Source organism: Castor canadensis, chromosome 5 (assembly GCF_047511655.1).
Source record: "Castor canadensis chromosome 5, mCasCan1.hap1v2, whole genome shotgun sequence".
Taxonomy (NCBI): domain Eukaryota; kingdom Metazoa; phylum Chordata; class Mammalia; order Rodentia; family Castoridae; genus Castor; species Castor canadensis.
Genome location: NC_133390.1, coordinates 143,931,137 through 143,952,457, shown reverse-complemented (window position 1 = coordinate 143,952,457; position 21,321 = coordinate 143,931,137). Strand labels below are relative to the sequence as shown.

Sequence of the window (21,321 nt, the reverse complement as noted above, 5' to 3'; positions counted from 1 at the left end):
TCTAATTTCGTTCATTACGCTTATGTGTTTATTATAATGCCATCAGTGGAGGAAAACATTCCCCTGAGTATCCCAGCATCACTTCATGTTTCATGAAGATGGGAGTGCAACAAACCATGACCACATCATTGTGCAGCAGCAGTTCTCAATAGGTAGTCCCTGGACCAGTAGTGTTACCTTCACCTGCATCGCCTGGGTCTTTTTAGGACTACAGTAGTATGCATTTCTGAATGAGAAGCTCTAGGGGGTGGGGAGGGCAAGCTGTCAAACCATCTCATCCAGGGGTTTATGACAGCAGGCTCATGTTTGAAAATCACATTTCCCTATAAAGGAAAGAAAAGAGGTTAGGGTCTGTGTGCAGATGGAAACAAAGAGAAAAGAAGATGGAATTTTGGCCAATGCAGACAGAGGTAAAGGACTTAGCAGACAGGAAATAGGAGTAAATCAGAAAAATGAAATTATGAAACATGTTTTAATCCCCTTACCTAAATCCCTATAAATCAAAATACCCACCTTGTTCACTCAGTTACTGCCAGCACCTTGCCTGACTTCCCCAATACCTGTAAACCACATTGTCATCAGGAATAGCAAAGAGGTTTTTATTTCCAAGCGAAGTTCATGCTCCTCACAACAGATCCTCCCTTCTATCTATCCTTTATGTCACTTTTTTAGTTTGATAATGGGCATGTGGCAGATATATTGGTGTTTCTCTAACAACTCATGTTCTTTAGGAGAAAGTAGATAGCATTCACAACAATGAAATTCTTTATCTCTTCAGCACATCTTCAATAGGTAGAATCATTTTGATTAGAAAGGAGATCCCAGAGCTGGCAGCATGGCTCAAGTGGTAAGCGCCTGCCTAGCAAGTACAAGATCCTGAGTTCAACCCCTAGTAAAAGAAAGATGAAACAAAGAAAGAAAGAAAGAGGAAGGAAAGAAGGAAAGAAGGAAGGAAGGAAGGAAGGAAGAGAAGGAGGGAGGGAGGAAAGAAGGGAGAAAGATCTCAAATGGGCCACACTGCTAAGTGGTGATTTATTATGGGAATAATTTATGGCCAACTACTTCATATTCATAACTTGGAAAGAATGACTTTTCCTATAATTACCTGGGATCTGCTTGACTTGGCACTATAATTATCACCCTACTTTCAGCTCCTCATCTTCTTGCTGTGATTGTTACAATATTGATGACATAGTATTGAAGTGATTTATGCCCTGTTTTAAAAAAAAGATGATAAGCCAACCTAATGCACCTACTGTATGTCAGACACTAAGGTTCTTGTTACACTTCCAATTTCATATCAGGATGGAATGGCAATTATCTATCTCATCAAGCACTTGCCTCACCTCCTTGCTAATGTACAGTTTTTAGATCTTTAGACCCATTTATCTGCAGATTAAATCTTTGGATATTGTAGAATTTTTGTGTAACATCAGTCTTTCTAAATTCAAAAGTTAACCATAGGCAGTAATAATTGGTATGATTCTACCAATAATTAACAGGCCTATGCATAAATTTGGATTCTCCATTAACTAGCTTTTTCTTCATTTCATAGAAACGACTATAGGAAAAACCTTCTCAGTGATCTAACCAATGCTCTGCTGCCATTACTCCAGCAGTAGGTTAGTGGGATAATCACAAAACTTTTGCATCACTAAATTATCACTTGCTATCATGTGCATGGAAATATTTGATTTTTTTTTTTTTATAATCAAGTGGCCAGGAATGACTGTAGAAAGGAAAAGAGCGCTAGACATTTGTTTATTAAGAAAATAAATATAAAACTCAAATTTCAAATGTACAAACATTTCAGTAAACTAAACCTTCCTCATTTCTAATAAAATCTTCTATACTTAAATGACAAATTTAGAAAAAAATAGAATTCCCTGTTTTTCTTCAAAGTCATTGTTGGCTGAATAAATGACCTCATTCAGCTTAATCTTTAGCCATGTCTCATCCACTACTCCCCAGGCATCTCTACCTTTGTAAGTCTGCTCAAGGTTTTCCTCTATTTAAAAGACTCTATTCTCTCCCCACAACCCACTACACCCATTCTTTATCCCCAGACCCATGTTCATCCTTCTAAGCCCTATCTTGATGGCCATAGTCAGAAAATAACCCTTCTCTTCTCCAGTCTCAGGTAGTTTTTTCTCCTATTACTTGATCACACACAAGTAGATAGTGACTAGTTATTCAATTGTGCTTTAAGTATCAAATATATGGATGAGTTGGCAGTAATTGCTGGGTTTGGTACTAAGTGAATTTTCTGGGCAAGCCTTGGAATCTAAACACCATTTAAAATCATTTATGACATCATTTCTTAAATGTTGCCTATAAAATTATTTTGGTTCAAATGTTGGGGTACATTCGTAGGCCCAAATTTAGATTCCTTTTATGTTCTTTTGATAAATGAATGGTTTTGCATTATATATACTAAGGATTTGCCTAGACATTTATAAGACATACAAGGAGTAAGCTGGATAATTCAAGCTAATGCTACTCAAATAGCAGAAGCAAAAATGGAGTTTTCCTTTAACTGTCCAAGCAGTTAGCTGAATCCCTTACTTAAGGTTTCCTATGGAGACACCATCTAAAACTCAAAAGCCCATTTGACATTTTTATACACAGTAATCAGCAGGGACTGGGCACCAGCTAGTCCTCTTTATCTAAGAGGCCTACTACATTATTTCTGAAATAGAGGAGAATAGGTTGATTCTTAAGCATCCAAAATGGCCTTTTCCATCCTCCCTCCTTTTCCTCCCCACTCTTAATGATTATTTGCACTTAGGATGTTTTTCAATCAAGAAACTTCATGTTTTTCTGACATTATTTGATGACCAATAATGAGAGGTTGAGAAACTAAAACTCCCACAGGAAAAACAAAAATTGGGGGTTTCCTTTTATACTACACATCTAATAAAAGGTAGAGAATATTAGGATTTTGATAGCCTTTCATAGTATACTTTTTTTGTAGAGTTTATATCAGTTAAGGTGTATTAGCTGTTGAAATACATAAACACCAACATATTGTTGGTTTAACATGGTAGAAACTTACTTTTTCTTCATATAAAGTCCAAACTAGGTATTCTTGTTGAGCAGGTTGCTCTCTTCCAGAACCCCAGCCTCCTTGCATTTTGTGGCTCCTCCAGCTTCACAAATGGCTTCCAACATTGTTGCCAAAAGGATAATGAGCATGTAGAATTTTGTGCATAATGTTTTTATGACTGGAGGTGTACATTTCTGCCCAAATTCCACTAGCCATAACTCAGTCGCATGACTTTGTCTTACCATACAGTTGAAGTTAACCATCTGCCTAAGAGGGGAAAATGAGTTTGATGAATAGATAACTAGTCTTTGCCACAGTACTTAATGTCAGTCCAGGACATTCTTTTCTCAGACTTTCTGATGGACTTATAACATAAGAAGATCTTGATCCTGTCAATTTTAGACAGTTTCCCTGTCTTTTCCTATTGACTTAGTGATAAACATTTGACTTGGAATAGAATAAAAAGTAACTAAGAAAAAAAGAAAAGTCCAAAGAATTAAATATGGATCTCTTTCTTTTACAAGGACTCCCAAGGACTCTAGTCTGGCTTTTACCACAACCACTTCTGGTTTCTTTCTCATAGAACTAAGGCTACCACATGGCACATATTGATGTCATTGCCACTGTATCACTAAATCCCCCAGCACTATGAACTTTCTGGAGACAGAAAATGGACCCTGAATATACTGATTCTCTGCAAGAAATTTAAATGATATAAAATTGAAAAAGCTCAGGAATTCAGGGGACAATGTATATTTTGGAAATATTAGCATACACACATTAGGACTTTTATGGGGGAAAAGGGACATAATGAGACAGTAAAGGCATCATGGTCAGAAAAGTATAAACTGCAATTTAGGAACACGGACACAATTATCTGAATTGGAGGAGTTGATCTGGACGTAGCCCTAACTTTCCAATCAGCCTTCCTTGAGTTCTTTTGGAACTGCAAACTAAAAGGAAGCTAATGCTCTTGAACAGAGATCAGCCGTTGATGTTCAACACATTAACACCCACCCCTTAACTAACTGAGGTGACCAGTCACAACAGAAAACTGAATTCTGAGCCTAGAGAGAGGGAGGACACTAGAGACTCCATATCAAGATTAAGTTAATATGAAAATATGATCCTGATTGACACCACTTTAAGCATTTCTTCTACTTTAGGAAGTACTAAAGCTATTCACTTCTGTCATTATCTCTAGATAGGCAAGTTCACACCAAATAATTCATCTTATATCATACCTGGGACTTTAAATTTTTTTTCTAAAGCTTAAATTTCTGGGTTTTATTCAGTTACTTAGAGGAGCTGAATAAGATTCTAAGGTCTTTCAAGTAACCTCTTTAAATTTTGAAACTCAACCATTTTTATGTACCACCCACAGAGGAAACATAAAGGAAAAAAGATACTTAGATGAATTTTCTCTGAAAAACATAATCATGTCTCATTTTGAAATCATTTTGAATGTATTATTTCATTCATTCTGATCATTTGTGAATGTTTATCATGAGATTGGCAGGTGAGGTATTGACCCTGCTTCTAACCCAATGTGTACTTGGAGAAAGTGGCACCAGTCCTTTCCAGCTGTGACCTTTGACCTTTGCTCTGGTCCCTGAAACAGGGCACACATATTTTTACACTTGAGTTTGATAGCTTTAAAAAACAGGAGTGTCTAAATGCAAGATTTAGGGCACTAAGCAGGGGATAGGAAGGAGTACTTTGAGCGACAGCAATTTGCTCTCAGGAGAGGAATTTTCTCACTTTCCTACTGTTTATTTTTGACATGAGATAGGGTCACAGCTTCTCTCATCAGTTGTTGCTTGTCTTCAGCGCAAGCTGTTTGGGGCTGAAAACCATAACTATCTAGTGTCATCATCACACTGTGATATGTTATTGCAAAGAGTTACTCTTTCCTTCTCTGAAGAAGAGATAGAAAAAAGCAAAAGGGATGGTATTCATAGGGATAAACCTGAAGTAATTAAACACAGCTTTAAAAGGTCTTTTCACATGTCTCATTGTTTATCACAGAGGAGAGTTCAGTGACTACAAACTGACTTTCTGCCATTTTTTTCTCCCCATCAAACTCAACAACAGTATGGTTGTGTGTCCTGAGTTCCCTTGATGAATACAAGAGGCATTGACAGAGAATTCACCCAAAATGAACTGTCTGAGTGTGATGGCCTTGCAGGCCTTTGGCATTGTTGAGGGAAGAGCTAGCTGCTGCTTTGTAAATATATTTGCCACTTGGTTACCAGCTGGAGACATAGAAAGAAGCCGAGAAAGAGACAGAGGGCACAGAGAGCTGCCTTTTCTAAATGGTTTCAGGCCACTGGCATTTCAGCAATAGCTAATACAAAACAGATGTCAGGTGCTACGCTCTGCTGGCTTTCAACCCAGGGCCTGCCTCAGTCCATGATTAATCACCTGTGCTGGGGGGTAAAAAAGTTTTACCTGGTCTTTTTGTGTGTGTGCAGACCTAAGGTCAGGGTTAGCAATCAAGGTGACAGGTATTGCCTCTTTGCCCTATTGCTGCTATGTACACGTAGTACAATAAGGATTTGTCTGATAAATGCAAAATTATCCACCAAACCAAACTCTGGCTAGGAGGGGATGTTTGCCTGATTGTACTAAAATGGCTAGCACACCATTTCAGCACTTTCTGCCCCTTCATTTGCTTCATCTTAAGAGTTAGCCAGCAGTAGAATTTTATAGCAGTCCAGTAAATTCTGCACTTGCTTGGAGTTCTTACAAAATTTCTGTATCAAGAGTGTAAAGAGAATCTGTTTGTTTTATAGATAGCATGGGGGATGAAGGATAGTGTGACCACTTCCTCGAAGCCATCCTACAAACAAGATATCTTTTTACACCATGAGTCCTATTGAAGCTTCCTCTTCCCCTGAGTCTCCTCTGTGTGGATGGACTCTGAGGTGGGGGAGTTGTGATGTAACACACATGGAATTCCACACTGGTTCGATGCAATTGGAGAAGGAAAGAACATAATTACAACTGTAGCATCTCCATAGTGAAGAGGAGCTGGTTTTCCACATCCGTCTTTGTTTTTCCCATCATGGGTTTATTTTCAACTAAGCAGAAAAATCTACTCAGCCCCAACTCCAGTTAGGAGAATTTTGTTGAGAAAACCAGCTACCTCCCCAACCACAGCTGGGGAGGATTAAGCAGGTGGAATTTGTGCCTGAGAAAGCCCAGCATGTGTGTGTTTGGACTGGGGGGAATGTATTAGCTTTCTCTTTCTGCATAACAAATTACCACAAACATTGGCTTCAAACAATAACCATTTATTATCAGTTTCTTTGTGTCAGAAGTCTGGACTCAGGCTGTTTTCTGCTCATACTCTTGCAAGACTGAAATCAAGGTGCTAGCAAACTGCCTCTCATTGGGAGCTCAGGCTCCTCTTGCAAGCTCATATGGTTGTGAGAGAATTCAATTCTTTGGGGTTGTAGAACTTAGGACCCCATTTCCTTGCTGACTGTCAGCAAGAACCACTCTCAGCTGCTAGAGGTCACTCACCTCTTTACCATGTGGCCCCTCTGTGAACAACAATGGACAGTTTCCTTCCCATAATAGCACTCTCTCTCTTGATTCTCTTCCTTTGCAAAGAACCCAGTCCCCTCTTAGGGTTCATTGGTTTAAGTCTTAACAAGTGGTAAATGTCCCCAAAGTTTTCAGCATTTTTTAAAATAGGAGGACTTTTGTGGCTAGATTCTCCATGATAATCTGCTTCAACTTGAGCACTGAGGATGAATGTTGTTCTGATGAACCTTAACTCTGGGAGTTCAGAAGATATTGGAGGCATGTCCCTGCCATCAAAACAGACCGAGAAGGACACAGAGACAATTTGAAAGGCTGTGGTAATATTGATCACAGAGACAGCCTTAGAGAGCAAATCCAACTTAAGCAGTCAGGTTTTGGCTCAAATTAATGGCTGTATTTTTGAACTATAGAATGTTTTTAAATGAAATGTGAAATACGTATTATTAAGTACTTAATATTTATTTCTCATAATAGTATGCAATGGCATTATCATTATTATTATTGCCATTATTCCCATTTTACAGGTGAAGAACCCAAGTTACAGAAAGTTGCGGTACCTTTCCCAAGATGGTAGAGTTGATTTTAAACCCAGGGAATTGGGTTTAATCCTACAGCAAAAATTCTACAGCATTTGACCATGGTGCTGTTTTTATATTGTGACAAGGCCAAGGTGGGGTGGGAGGGCTTTTCGGTGCATCCCTTCCTAGCATCCACTTTGGAAATTGAAGGTTTTAATTATGTAGGTGGCTGCCCCCAATAGGACTTCCTGGTGACCACCTTCATTTGCATGGCTTCTCAGAGCAGAGTGCATTCAAGGGACTCCATTAACTTGGTTATGCAGCCCAGGACTGGTCCTTTTCCACATCCTTTGCCTCAGTGCTACAAAGCAGAACAATTGACATGTATCTCCTTACCCTTGGAAAGTTTGCTGCCACCCTGGCTGTCTAGCTTGTATTGCCACCTCCAGCTTTGCTCTTATCCTATTCTGCACACTGTACACTACATGTCTTATCTTCTTAACCTCCCTTAGAACATGTCACTTTCCACCATGGCTCCCCATTACCCACCCCAAAATTATGACTCTTGGAGCAGCATTTATAGCTCCCACTGGTCTGACTCCATTGATGCTTCCCATGTTTGTATTCTGCACATTCTAGGCAAGTGACTCAATCTTGTGATCTCCACCAGAATTATATGCACAAGACTCATGGTAAAATTACCACCTCAGTGTCTCTGCTTCAAACTCTCAGAGCACTTCTTTCATTTGGGACATTTCACTATTTCAAAAATGCTTTGGGGAAAATTTTAAATTAAAATTATTGTTCTTATGCCAAAATAAGAGCTTATGAAATAAACAAAATTTGAAAAAAATAAAAACATCAATCCAGAACAGATATTTGCAGAGGAAGGTAAATGAGTGTATTCTAAATTTTTTAATAATCTTTTTTTAATTCCAGAAAGCTTCAGTGTGTCCCTCTGCTTAAAAATCATTGATTTAAATGAGGGTTCCCAGAAGGCCCATTACTTCCTTTAATATGTAAAAGTCCATAATTAGTGACTTGCTAAGATATTGCTCTCTATTTAAGTAGAAATGAACATTAAATTATATCATCCATTCAGTAAGTACTTGTGAATAGTACAATGGGAATGTCTATGCCCATATATAAGTCATAATGCCCATGAAATAAGTCGTGGTACTTATTTCCCAATGTGTATTACTTGGTATCTACTCTGTATTCTATTAGACCATTTCTTTTCAATCTCAGAATTTTTCATCTTCTACTTCCATTTAGCAGCTGGCCAGCATCCTGTGCATGACTACTTCTTATGTGGGCACTGGATGTTTCCATGAATCATGGGATTCATGTGTCATCATGAATCAGTTAACCCACTTTTCCATAAGTCGCATAAGCACAGCCAGCTTCCAAGTCATCTGTATGCCTTCCTGATCTCCATGCCTCAGTTTCCTCATCTGTAAAAGGGTCCAAAATAACACTTCCTGGCTCATTGTAGGTATGCAAGAGATAGCCTTTGTCACCTCTCCTTATGGGTGAAATTCCTCAGAGTGTATTTGAGCAACTAGTGGAGAAATAAATCCAGGGTGTCTTCAGAGCCCTTGAAATCAGGCCATGTAGACAGGTGCCCACCCTCATGTCCTGAATACTGACTCCTCATGCATTCCATAGGGGCTCCACTGAGAGGCCAAGAGAGCACTTGACCCAGGTATTTGTGACTATAACACACGCTATAACTTTGGAATCCTGACATCAAAAGGGAGAACTTCAGTGCCTGATAAAAATGTGCACTCCTCTCAGCAAACCACTCCAAATGCTGTTGTCTCCACCCCACTGGGAAACTTGTCACTGCTGATGTGATTCTTACGATTCTCGCCGCTCTGTAACCTCTTGATCTTCACTGTGATCTCTCTGCCCCTGAGTGTGTTGGAAACAAAATGTCCTGTCTGGTGTCCAGTACTTAAAATAACAGACACTGGGTTCCTGCTGCCACATCAAAACTTTACTGCCAGATCTCTCCCCTCCACTCCCCACCCCTGGCCATGCTAGTGGGGAGCAGCAAAGGGATCAGGGGAGACAGAGAAGGGGGAAGAGGCATTCTAACACCGATGCAGGCATGCTTTAATGTCAAGTTGATTGTCCCTGGATTAATTTTTCAGAAATACCAATTTCTTAAATACCAAGAAATATTTTATAGAAAGATACTTTCCATCTTTAAAAGCAAGGACCTCCTTTTTCATGCAGTGCTGCCTAGGGGCATTCTTGAGATTGTCCAATATTCCAATATTCATGGTGTGCTGAATAGTTTAAGGAGGGAGTGAGCAATATGTGTTTATTTCTGTATGTCCATTTTTAGGCCTGGGAAATAAAAAAATAAGTCAACCCCTGGCATCTGGGTATATTCATGTTTCCTCTATTAGAAAGTAAGAGTAGTATTGGCCCAGGAGTTAGTTCATCAAACCCAACTCTTTTTTCTCAGTCTTACAGAGGGAAATGCCTTTCTCCTTTTTGCATACCAATGGTTCAAAAGGGAAGAAATTTTCCTTCTTTAAGGCAGGTCATTCTGGTACTTTCCATTGTCCGTAATTCATTCTGGCTTTCTGGGACACTGAGTTGTCCCAAACATATTTTTGGAAATGCCACAGACTATTGTTTTTATTAGGGGACTGTAAAGCTTTGTAGTAAGATGCTTTGTGTTTTATTTGTTTTCCTTCCTCTGCCCCAGCTGTTTCTGTTTTAACAGCATTGGAGGGAAGGTTAAAGTATTCGTGGCCTCCATTAACCTAGCCCATCTCTCAAACCAGCAGGCTGGAAATCTGAAAGGAGGGAACAGCAACATACAGGTTGTCTGCAGACATGGGTTCATCCCTGATTCTATCCACCCTTGTGAAAGGGGTGAGGTTGATGATGGCACTGATCTCAGGTAGCTGTCAGGTGAGCAGATCACCCCCTCAGAGCGTACTCTCTGAGAACTGAAGCACTCAGTAACTGCTGAGATATAACCCTGCCAAACAAGAGTCTGCCACATATGCCCAGTTTTCACTTTCCACATCCAACAAAGGAGCATGGCGCAGCCAGAATATGGTTGGTCATCTTCCAGAGCATGCATTGTCCTAGGGTGTACTGGAAATGGTGGTAAGTTCTGAGATGTTCAAGTCTACTTGCTTTTGCAAAAACCAAAATTCAAGCCCCTCCCATCTCCAGAGACCCTGATTTAATTGGCATGGAGTACAAACTAGGCATAGGAGTCTGTCAACCACTTCAGATGATTCAGGGATGACACTGAAGCTGCTAAGAACTAGGGCTCTATTGAAAAAGATAATGAACTTTTCAAGTACTTACTGGATGCCTGATATATTACTGGCTAGCTTTCCTGTATTAATCTCTTTATTTCTCCTAATAATCCCATGAGATAATCTTATCTCTATTTTACAGATAACAATGGGATTTCAAGGCTTTCATTTGTCCAGGTAGCACTCAATTCTAGTTCATTTAGCTCCAAAGTTTATTTCTTCTCCAGTCAACACTCAGCCTAAAATTTGACAAAATAAGTGATATGTACACTCTCCAGAAATCTACATAAGACATTGTCACATTCACTTACTTATCTGAGTATGGACCTTTCCTATCTTCTATGGACCTTCCCTATCTTCTATGGAATAGGTGAAAAAAGGATCAGATATTGTGTGAGGGACTTTGAGAATTTCAAAGGGGATTTGTCTGTAATGCCCAATACCCAGGTGCCATACTGACAGTGGCCATCCCTTGCAAAAGGACATGTACAAAATAGTCTTTCTGCTTTTATACATCACCCTTCAAGCAAAGATGTGAAAGCACTACATAATTAATAAAATCACTTACTTCCTGTCTAGATGAGTAGCATTTTATATGTACAAATTTCTCTCTGCCCGCAGGCCTTCTGCAAGAATACAAATGTTTCCAATTTTCAAGAGTGAGCAATACAGTAATTGAAAGGAACTGTATCTTGGTCAACTCTAAGACCTCAAAGGCATTTATAATGACCTATATGAGAAAACATGGTGACCACAAAATGTGTCAAAATGGCTTGTCAACCAGGCTATGCTAATAATTGGTTCAAAATAGGAAAGACAGGGCAAGAATAAAATATTCAGTTCTTACAAGTCAGATAATCTTGGAACTAATATTATGATCTGTTTGGTCAAGTCTCCAAATGATCTAGAAGCAGTGAAGTGATGACATTAACTGATGACTCAGTTACTCAGGTTAATCAAGGCAGAGCGGACAGACAGGGAAGTCCAATGATAGATGAGTCGTTTTAGGCAAGTGCAAAGATAATGCCATTAGGAAAAGCATTTTTTTATGTGTACTTCCAGGCCAGGAAATCCTTTTAGTCTTTGGGGCAAGGGGGACATTTAAGAATCACCAGGACCAGCCTGATGATGTCTTCTGTTTATTGTGCAAATAATGATCAACAAGAGCTGAAAACACAAGGAGACAGGCCATATGGAATACATTTTGGTGACTAGGATGTATATCTGTGCTTTCTTTTCAATCACCTTTATAACACATCTTACCATAGCTATCTTCTCTTCCTTCTGCCCACAGCTTCCCTCTCCTCCTTACATTCTTAACTTTCTAGGCACAAGGTTTTGATGCATGGATGATTTTTTTTAAGTAAAGACAAAGAGTCCCCTTCCTAATTTCTAGTTTCATACTCCAAATACACTGCTTTTACTACATCTGTAAGTTTCCAAGGAATACATCAGCATGTTACAAAATAGTTCTTTTTTTTAAACACAAGGGTTGTCTGTGAACAAAATTTATACAGATGGTCCCACACTTCTTTAGATCCCTTACATTTGTGTTACAAATCTAGAGTAGAAGGGTGGGGATGTTATTATTTTTTGAAGGAGGTAAATGGGAAAAGGACAATGTCCCATCCAGGAATCACAAAGTAAAGGTTATCAATGACTACCATGTTGATATATCCAATGAACATTATTCCATCTCCAGATAAATCACCTCTCTTTCTCTGATTGCTCCTGTTTTGTGTACCTTTTAGGTTCTCCCTCCTCTTCTCAACCACTAAGTGCTGGAATTTTCAGTCCCTGTACACTCACCCCTCCTTCTTTTTTAGGCAATTTTCTGTCTCTTCAGCCTCATCTTGTTTCTCATTCAATCATATCTTGCTTGGTTTTCAACTACTCTGTTCTCCTAGCAACCATAGCATCATTGCCCTTCTCTGGCTTTTTTCCAGCTCAGCAACTTGCTCATCCTTCAGATCTCAGATTGCTCATCATTTACTGACTTCCTTGAATTTGGTTCAATCTCACTAATGTATGAACTGTTGTAACACTGCATAGCATTTCTTCACAGTGCTCATCAGAGTTGTGATTTTATATCCATTTGTGTGATTGTTTGATTAATATCTACCTTTCTATGAGACTATAAGCATGTTTTTGTTTCTTTATTTTCTCTCCTATTGCTACTGACTAACTTTGTACTGCTTGCCTCTCTTCTTCCTAGGTTGCCATAGCTTCTACCAGACAATGGTTCACTCCGTCTCATAGATTCTGCAAATCAGCCTTTCTTTCTGTGCTTCTAATATCCGTTCCTACTATCACCTGTTAGTTCTCTCTAAAATTTTCTCATCCACATTCTAGTAGCAAGAGGATCTAGTTTGTTTAGATTCTATTTATTATCTCTTTGTCAAGGTTCCTGTGACAGACTACTTTATAGCTCCCTGGTCATTACACAAATGGACTTCCCCTGGGACAAGGGCATTCTCCATCCATTGTCTGAGGCTAGGATGGACACTGAGAGGCAAACTTATTTGAGAAAGTACAATAAGAAATATTTTTCTCCATCACAATCTGCTTACTGGAATCTGGCAGTTAAGGAAGGACCTTCCTTGACTAGGGGTGGATGAAGGACAGTAACAAGCACAGACAATTGGAGCATCCAGTATCTTGTTCCTTGGTTGATAATCTACTCAACAAACTCTCTGTTCCTCTGCATGTATTGTTAGCACAATTATGATGCAGAGGTTAAATCTACTTGAGCCTGATGAGTAAAGAAAAACTCTTGAAGGAAGGTTCAAGGTATATAGGGAATAACCAAGCCCATCATGCAACATGTCAGAGGATTAGATAAAGAAAGTGCCCTTTGGAGGCACTAGCTTACCCTTAGTCCTGGAGTAGGACCTTCAGGCCCCTTACTCAAAGTGAAAGGAGCTCACCAGGTCTCCCTTTTAATAAGCCTTAGATTCTAATCTTTGATGTCATACCCAACCCCTTACAACACATTGCTGTCAAAAACTTTCTCAGGCTTCAACCTGTCAACTTATTGGCATAATTCTGATCTTAATATCTGACAGAAATGAGAGTTTTTATTAAACTTAAAAAGAAATGGCCACTGTCCATTACTTGGACAGAGCACTATAGTGTAGGAGTTAACAGCACAGCTCATGGTACCCAAGTACCTAGGTTAAATTCTGGCTTGGCTACCTACCAACTATATGAATTTAAGTAAGTTATTTGGATTCCCCTTATATATAACATCAGATTATAGGACCTATTGAAATTATGGTTGCTGTGAGAAGTAAAGAAATTACTACAGGTCAAGTGCTTAGAAGAGTGGTGATATTACATGTATGTGGGCTCTAATCAGTATTGTTGATATTATTGTTGTTCTTTAGGACTTCTAATCAAACTATTAGCCACCTATCTCACTCAGGATACATTTGTTTATAGGTCACAGAAAATGACATTTACTTGTTCACACATAGGGAAGTCCTAATGATGGACTAACTTAGGCATGGTTGGACCCAAGAATTTAAATAATGTCCCCCAAGATTTTCACTGTCTTGTGCCTTGGCTTTCATCTGAATCAACACCATTATCAAAAAGGCTCCTTCACATGGTTGCACTGAAGTATTTTGAGGATTATCCCATTCTTTCCGTTCTTCCTCAGTACATCTGAAAAAAAGACTAATTGTCCTGGGTTGTGTTCCATCATTGAACCAATAATCAGGGGGATGGAATATTCCAATTAGCCAAGCCTGGGCCTCATGCTAGACTTGCAGTAAAGAGGAAAGGTATGGCCAACTTTAGTCAAATGCCATAGTTCCTTGGAAGAAAAATGTTGAGCAGAAGATGTCCACAGCTCAATTCCTTATAAAGTACAATCTGGGACCATTTTTCTTAGAAGGGACTAAATGATCACAATTGACAAATGTCCTCAGAAATGTTTACTCTTTTCCTCTTTGGAGGGTTACAAATACCCATAGAAGATGTCCAAAATATTGGATAACTTCTAGAGAAGGACTTCTGTCCAGTTTGAAAGAACACCTGACCAATAAGAATGAAAGCCAGCTACAGACAACCAGTACAACTGTACTGCTGAGTAGCAATCCTACATCAACTGCAAACATTTGGTTGACTTCTAGGGGACTTAAATGTTCAATCCCATTCATTTTCAGAGAATGAATTGAGAACAGTCTTGTAATTCTCCTCGTTTATTCAGCTACCTACTTAGTACTGGAATAGGCAGGTATCTTCCTAGCTTTTTCTACTCTTGAATTTATGTCATCATCACACATGTATGTCCTTGGCAGTAGGGCACACACTTGAGACAAAGATAAGCTTTTGAGTTGAAACACCAATTACCTTGGCATGGATACACACACTTTGCTTATCCTTTTGTTTGAGGTCAATGCTGTCCTTTTGTTTTGGCTGAATCATAAATCTCCTTCCTTTCTCTACCACCACAAAGTGCTTCACAAAAACACCCTAGTCATGTGGACCCATCTTTTTCCAGGGATATGCTATTTCTTTGAATTCAAGTTGAATGAATTGTCCTTTTATTAGAGATTAACATAAGGGGCATTTATTGGATTGCTTCAGTTTAGATAAAAAGCATTTACCAACAACTGAAGTGATGTGAGGGTGGGTGTGTACTTTTTATCATACTCTCTTCTCCTGAGTTAAGGTGTTTAAGCACAGAGTCCATACAAATAGGTAACTCCCTACTTCCCACTGACCTTGCAGCCCTGTCTAGCTTTAGTTACTTCTACAACCTAGCAGCACCCCTTCCACATCCTGTCTTCCAGGCACAGGACAGTGCCCACACCAGCTTGCCAGGAGATAGTTCCCAATCCTATTTCCACATCCTCCTAGTTAATATGGAAGCCTACAGAAAGACTTAGAAATACCTGCAAAGTTGATCTGAACTTTCCTGATAGATTTCATGCCTGTCTCCTTTCAGGATTGAAGAAAATACAGAAACTTGCAAGAAACATAAAATACTTCAGACAGAGACTGAAGCAAATGGGCTTCATTATCTATGGCAATGATAGCTCTCCTGTTGTTCCCATGCTTCTTTACATGCCTAGTAAAGTAGCGTAAGTATTCAAGAACTCTCAAAATCATGCCAAAACCCTAGGGTAACCTGACAATGATGATGCTGTTGACACTATGAGGCTTTTCTCTACAGGTACTAGGTTATGTACTTGAAAGGAGGGGCTGGAGTTCAGAATTCACTTGTACATCTTCTCAGAAGGCATCTGCCAGCCATCAATGGGGATTTTCCTACATGTCTTGTAGAAAACAGTCCAGGTACTAAGGCCCACCTCTCATCCTGCCACCATCTTCAAGATCTGGAAATTCAGGGAAATCACTCAACTATAAATTCAGGATAATCCTGAACCTCCTTTTGACCCAAGACCTTTCTCAAGGGAACTCTGAAGACCAGCTTTACTGACATTACCATCAGAACAACCAGACTCTGAGCTTTCACCCACGGTTCTCTCTCATGGCCATCCTCAGAAGAGAACAGCTTCATTCTAAGTATGGAAAAGCTGAGGCTGAGAGGAGTTAAACAATTTGCTTAAAGTCCTACAAATCAAATAACAAAACTAAGAGGCAAACCTCCAAACCTAAGCCCACTCCAAAGTTCATTCTCTTAACACCAAATTTAATACCTCTGCTGTAAGCTTGTTGGGTGGTTTTCCACTGATTGAAACTCTGAAATTGAGCATTTCCAACAACTGAATGAAGAGGAAAAATGACTTCTCTTAAAAGGGCACAGATAATTTTCTACATGGACCATTCTTCAACCTGTGAGATACTCATTACTTCTGTGATTAGAAGGAAGTTAACTATACTCCTTCCTAAATGTAAATGTGTATTGGTATCTTTGAGCAAGCACATGGTGGAAAGTAATATTCAACATAACATTTCTCAGATTCTAGAGATACTAACTCTCCTCCAACCTAAGCCCATTGCTGGAACTTTCTTTTTGATCCTCTAATCATCTGAACAGATTGGCAGAATATTTGCAATACAGAAAAGTACAGGTAAAAGAGGTTTGAGCCCTAAAGGTTGAGTTGTAAGTTGACCAAACACTGATTCTTCAAAGCATGCTATTATGTCATGTCACCACAGCAAAATAACAAGCAGTTAAAACACACAAATGCGTTATTTTCATGCCACACCATTACCACCCATTGGCTCTTTGTTCACCAGTCTAGGTCTGAGAAACAATGCTTGGAGATAGAGTGTTACAGAAATGTTAAAAACCACTCTGCTGTATGCTAATGGCAGAGGGAGTGTGACGATGGTGACTCCAAGTAGCAGCTGACCCATTAACATCTGAATTTGGAACGCACCAAAACACACATACTTATTCAAAGTGGCGGTGTAGGTGGTATGTTCTGGAAGGAAGATTCCAAACTTAGCTGGTGTCTACCTAATGCTTTATCATTAGCTCAAAAAAGGCACCCGAAATAAACTTTCAGGTGTATAATGCACAGTACCGGAGGGGTGGCAGGAAGGAGTGTGCCAACTCTAATTTCCTTTGGGGAGTACAAACCCAAGGCTTATTATATAAAATGTTCTGTGCAATCATATACATTAACCTAATGATGCCAGTTGTAGTGGCTTTAGCTTTTAAATTCTAAAGTACTCCAGGAAAGCCACAGATTAGCATAATGAATCAAAAGAGTGATATATTTCAGCCTGCATTCTTTGGCAAAACTCACTTCCTTTGGTAAAAAGGGAAACAAGCAGACAGTGAAAACCATCTTCTGGGAGCCCCGAAAACTGGCCTGAGATCATGGGTCAGGTGGTTTTTACTCTAGCAATAAAAGCACTTGACTTGTTTCTCAGACAATTAGGAACTCTCATCCTGTGCAGCACCGTGGGCAGCCTTCCATAGGGTGATCAAGAAGGAGAAAGAACAGCTTCTGTTTTCAAGCTTTCTCAGCTAGAAAGCTTCATTGCCTTGTAACCTTCCTGGTGGAAATCAAAGGGCAAATCTTGCCTTTGCCTGAGCCAGGGGCCCAGAGAGGCTGTGTGTTCTGTAGGTCTTGCAGTCTTCACTGCTTCATTTGATAACTTGTGTTCTGCATGAGGCAACCAAAAGGCAGATTGCTAAACAGCAAAACGGATGAATGGACAAGCAGGCTTACTCTCCACGTCTGGCTCAAGAATTCTTCCTGAGTTATGACTGGAAGTTTTCTGTAGTGCTGTCAGCTTCCAGCCTAAAATAATACACCAGTAACCTCTTAATGGTAAGAACAGATCTGAAGCATTTACTTCATTTATGGGTCGAGTCACTCAGTAATTAAGGTTTCCTGCAGAGACCAACAGAGTCCAAAGAGGGAAAAGACTCACTTGGGGGTACATGCCATTTTATCTGACCTTGGCTCTCAGCACAAGCAATTTATAGACTTTGAGTTTAATATTCTGGAATCATTACTGAGATTAACTTTGGAAAAGAAGAAAGCTACAAGGATGAAGGGAAGGAATCATAGCTTACAAAGGTTTTATCCTCATCAAAGAGATTTATAGTCATATGACTTTTATCCTATAGGCTGCATCTGCCACTGAGGTTCTCTGTTTGTGCACACACTACTTTTCCTGCCTCTCTTCTGTCAAATATATTACTAGTATTAAGTTTTTTAAACAAATAGGTTTGCATTTAATATATATTGTTTCTCATAATTGTATTGTGTTAGCTGTTTGTTTTTTATTCGTGGGAACACTGCAAGTATAAGAGTTAATATCAATGCAAACCTGTTAAACCAGAGTCTCATACATCAGTATTTTCTGCTCAATCTCCAAGACTCAGCATCCACAATTATCTAATGAGTGTGTCAGGCCTCGTAATACCACGCACTCAGTTATGGGGGATATAAAGTGACTATCCATTTCTATGTCAACTGTATGTGACAAGGTTTAATAACTTTAATCATCCTCTACTTATTACCATAAAAAATGAAAAGTCCATTAGCCATAAGCCTTTTGGGGGGCAGGATAATTCTGTCTTCTTTTAGTTAACCTCTCTTTTTTCTTTCTTTTTCCCTAAGGGCTTTTGCAAGGCTTATGTTAGAGAGAAAAATTGGGGTAGTGGTGGTTGGGTTTCCAGCCACTCCACTCACAGAAGCTCGAGTTCGGTTCTGTGTTTCATCTGCACATACTCAGGAGATGTTAGACAAGGTGAGTATCCCACAGACCAAGAGAATCTCTGGTACTGATGCCTTGGATTCTGAGCAAGTACTTTCATTGAGCTAGCTTAGGGATCTCTGGGTTTCCCTCATGTGTCTAGGAAAACAATAGTAATGACAAGTGAAACTTGCTGCTCAAAAACTAGTGTATGTCAACAATATCCAGCAATGTGATGGATTCAGTAGATAGAAAAGAAAATCAGTTTAGTGAACACTTGAATCAAGTTAATATTTTGTTTTCTTAGAAAAGACTGAGTAGCAGGCATGGTGTTTCATGTCTGTAATCCCAGCTATACAGGAGACACAGGTAGAAGGATAGCAATCCAAGGCTAGCCCAAGCCAAAAAAAAAAAAAAAAGTGCAAGACCCTAACTGGAAAAAACCTAAAATGAAAAAGGGCTGGAGGTGTGGTTCAAGTGATAGAACACTTGCCTAGCAAGCAAAAGACCCTGAGTTCAAATCCTAGTGCCACCAAAAAAAGACTAAGTAGCCAAATGTGCTATTTAATTGTTGCAAAATGAAAAGGCTGATTTTGCATGCTATTTTAGCATTAACTGCCATGAAATGGCAGGGATATATTAAAAAAATAATAAGGACAGATCTGTATGAGATTAGCCAGACCTAAGTCAGGTGTAAATGATTTCAAAACTGCATTTTATTGTCCCTAGACTTCACTTGTTATCTGATTGAGTAATATTAGAGAACTAAGCCATCTCAATCAGTTTGGAGTTAATGGAATTGTCTCATAATACCAATGCAGTTTTGCAAACATTATTGTCTACCATGTGCAAAACTTGAGTCAAAAAGCCCAGAATATACTCAAAAATAAGCAACTAATGATAATGTCAGACAGAATGACATTAATATGAGAAGGAAATGTGGAACATTGTAGGAGCATGAAGGTGGGAATGAATTATTATAATGGTAAAAATTACAAGGGAAGTGAATTTTCAGCTGAACCTTTTTTAAAAATAAAGATTATGGGGCATCATTCAACATTTCTGACCAGTGGAGCAACATAATCCTATCACTATAAAATAAATGTGAGAAATAGGTCTGGGGAGAAAAGAAACAAGAGGAAGAGACCTAAAATTGAGCTATTTGAACAAAATAAGAGATAACACAGCCGATGGCAGCAGATGCCAAAGAAATGGATCTATAAACAGAAATTGCAAATGCATGAGTTGCCATGATTTAAAAAATGACTGGATGAACAGCGTGCAAGGGGAGAAAACCAAAAATGCAGGGTGTGTAGCCTGGTAAACAGGTGGCTGATAGTTTAGTAAGACTAGGTACAGTAAGGATTAGCAAATCTTTAAGGGGAATGGGGAAATAAGGTGAGCTCAGTTCTGCATGTTGTGATTACATGCTCATGGGCCTTTAATGAAAGAGACCGTAAGTTCTAGCATGTAGAAGAATATACAAGGATGGAGTTGCTGTCATGTAGGGAACTAAGAGACCCTTAAAGCTGATAGTAAAAGATATAATTGTCCAGAAACAAGCAAGAGGGATCAGTCAAAGGGAAGACTCCTATGGCACACCTACATTCCTGGATGTAGGAATCACAGGTAAGAACTAGATTTAGGTGGAGCTACAGCAGTCAGAGTAGACTATAAAAAAAAGAGTTTCAGGGAAGAGGAAGAAGATCCAATTATTCCAAAAAACTTAATGTTCAAAGGAGCTGAGAAATGAGGGTAAACTATTAGATTAACAATTAGTAGGAACTCAATGTTCCTTAGTGTGGGCAATTCTGTAAGAACATGGAGAACAGAGATAAGAATATAAATAATAAAAGGGTGACGAGAATAGTTTGAGCTCAATTGCACACACACAAACACACACACAGTGCCCATCTCCTTCTTCTTTACCTTTGTAGCCTCAGGACTTAGAATCAGTGTATAATACATAGTAGGTTCACAGTAAAATATATTGAATGACCCATCATCAACAGAGCTTATTCTAGGTTTTAAGATGATGGGTGAACTCTGTTGTTCCTTACACCTTTCCATATTCTCCAAGTTCTCTAAAATAATCTATATTTCTGGCACATTCATTTTAGTAAATTGCTTCTTTTAAATGGAATGTGTTGGTGGTAAGAAAGAATAAACAAGTTTTTCAAGAAGTTTGGCTGTCAAGTCAAGAAAATTAGGTCTAGAAAAGGCTTTAAGAAAAAACCTTTGAAAATGGGGAACAACTTGAACACGTTTATATATCAAAGGAAGAAGACAGTGGAAAAAATGGCCCTACAGGCATGGAAGAGAAGGGGACTTAACCAGGGAGCAAGATCCCAGAGGAGACAGGAAGGAAAAGATGACAGAGATGGACTTATTTTTCTTATGGTCCAAACAGCATTGAGGCACTTAAGTATAACCAAGTCTGTAGCTGTCAGATCTGTGATTCTCTTAGCAAGTTCTTTGCTACAGAATGCATGGTATGGAAGGAACATGAGGCATTGTCTACACAGATGTCTCTGAACTTCTGAGATCATGCACCCATCTCAATAAAAGTTTTGAGCAATTCCCTAATATATACATTAGAGAAAGTGAAACTTGACACTGTGGAATAGCCAAAGCATTAAGGTAGTAACTTAAATGCTCATGGAATATAAACAATATTAGACAAGACCAGTTGGAGACCATGTATGGAACAAAACAGACACAAAATGTCTCCCTTTTCTGATTCCTTTACCAAGAACAGCTTGGGTTTCTCCTTAATATAGCT

At 39.1% G+C, this 21,321-nt stretch overlaps 1 protein-coding gene across 4 annotated transcripts in view; it reads left to right on the top strand.

Annotated features, from left to right (window-relative positions):
• Positions 1–21,321, top strand: part of Sptlc3 (serine palmitoyltransferase long chain base subunit 3) — a 134,257-nt gene that overhangs the window by 107,775 nt on the left and 5,161 nt on the right. For all 4 annotated transcript variants that reach the window (XM_074074335.1, XM_074074337.1, XM_020166630.2 and 1 more), the window contains 2 exons: positions 15,361–15,496; positions 18,464–18,593. In XM_074074335.1, coding sequence (XP_073930436.1) covers positions 15,361–15,496; positions 18,464–18,593 — 266 coding nt within the window. The remainder of the gene's footprint in view (positions 1–15,360; positions 15,497–18,463; positions 18,594–21,321) is intronic.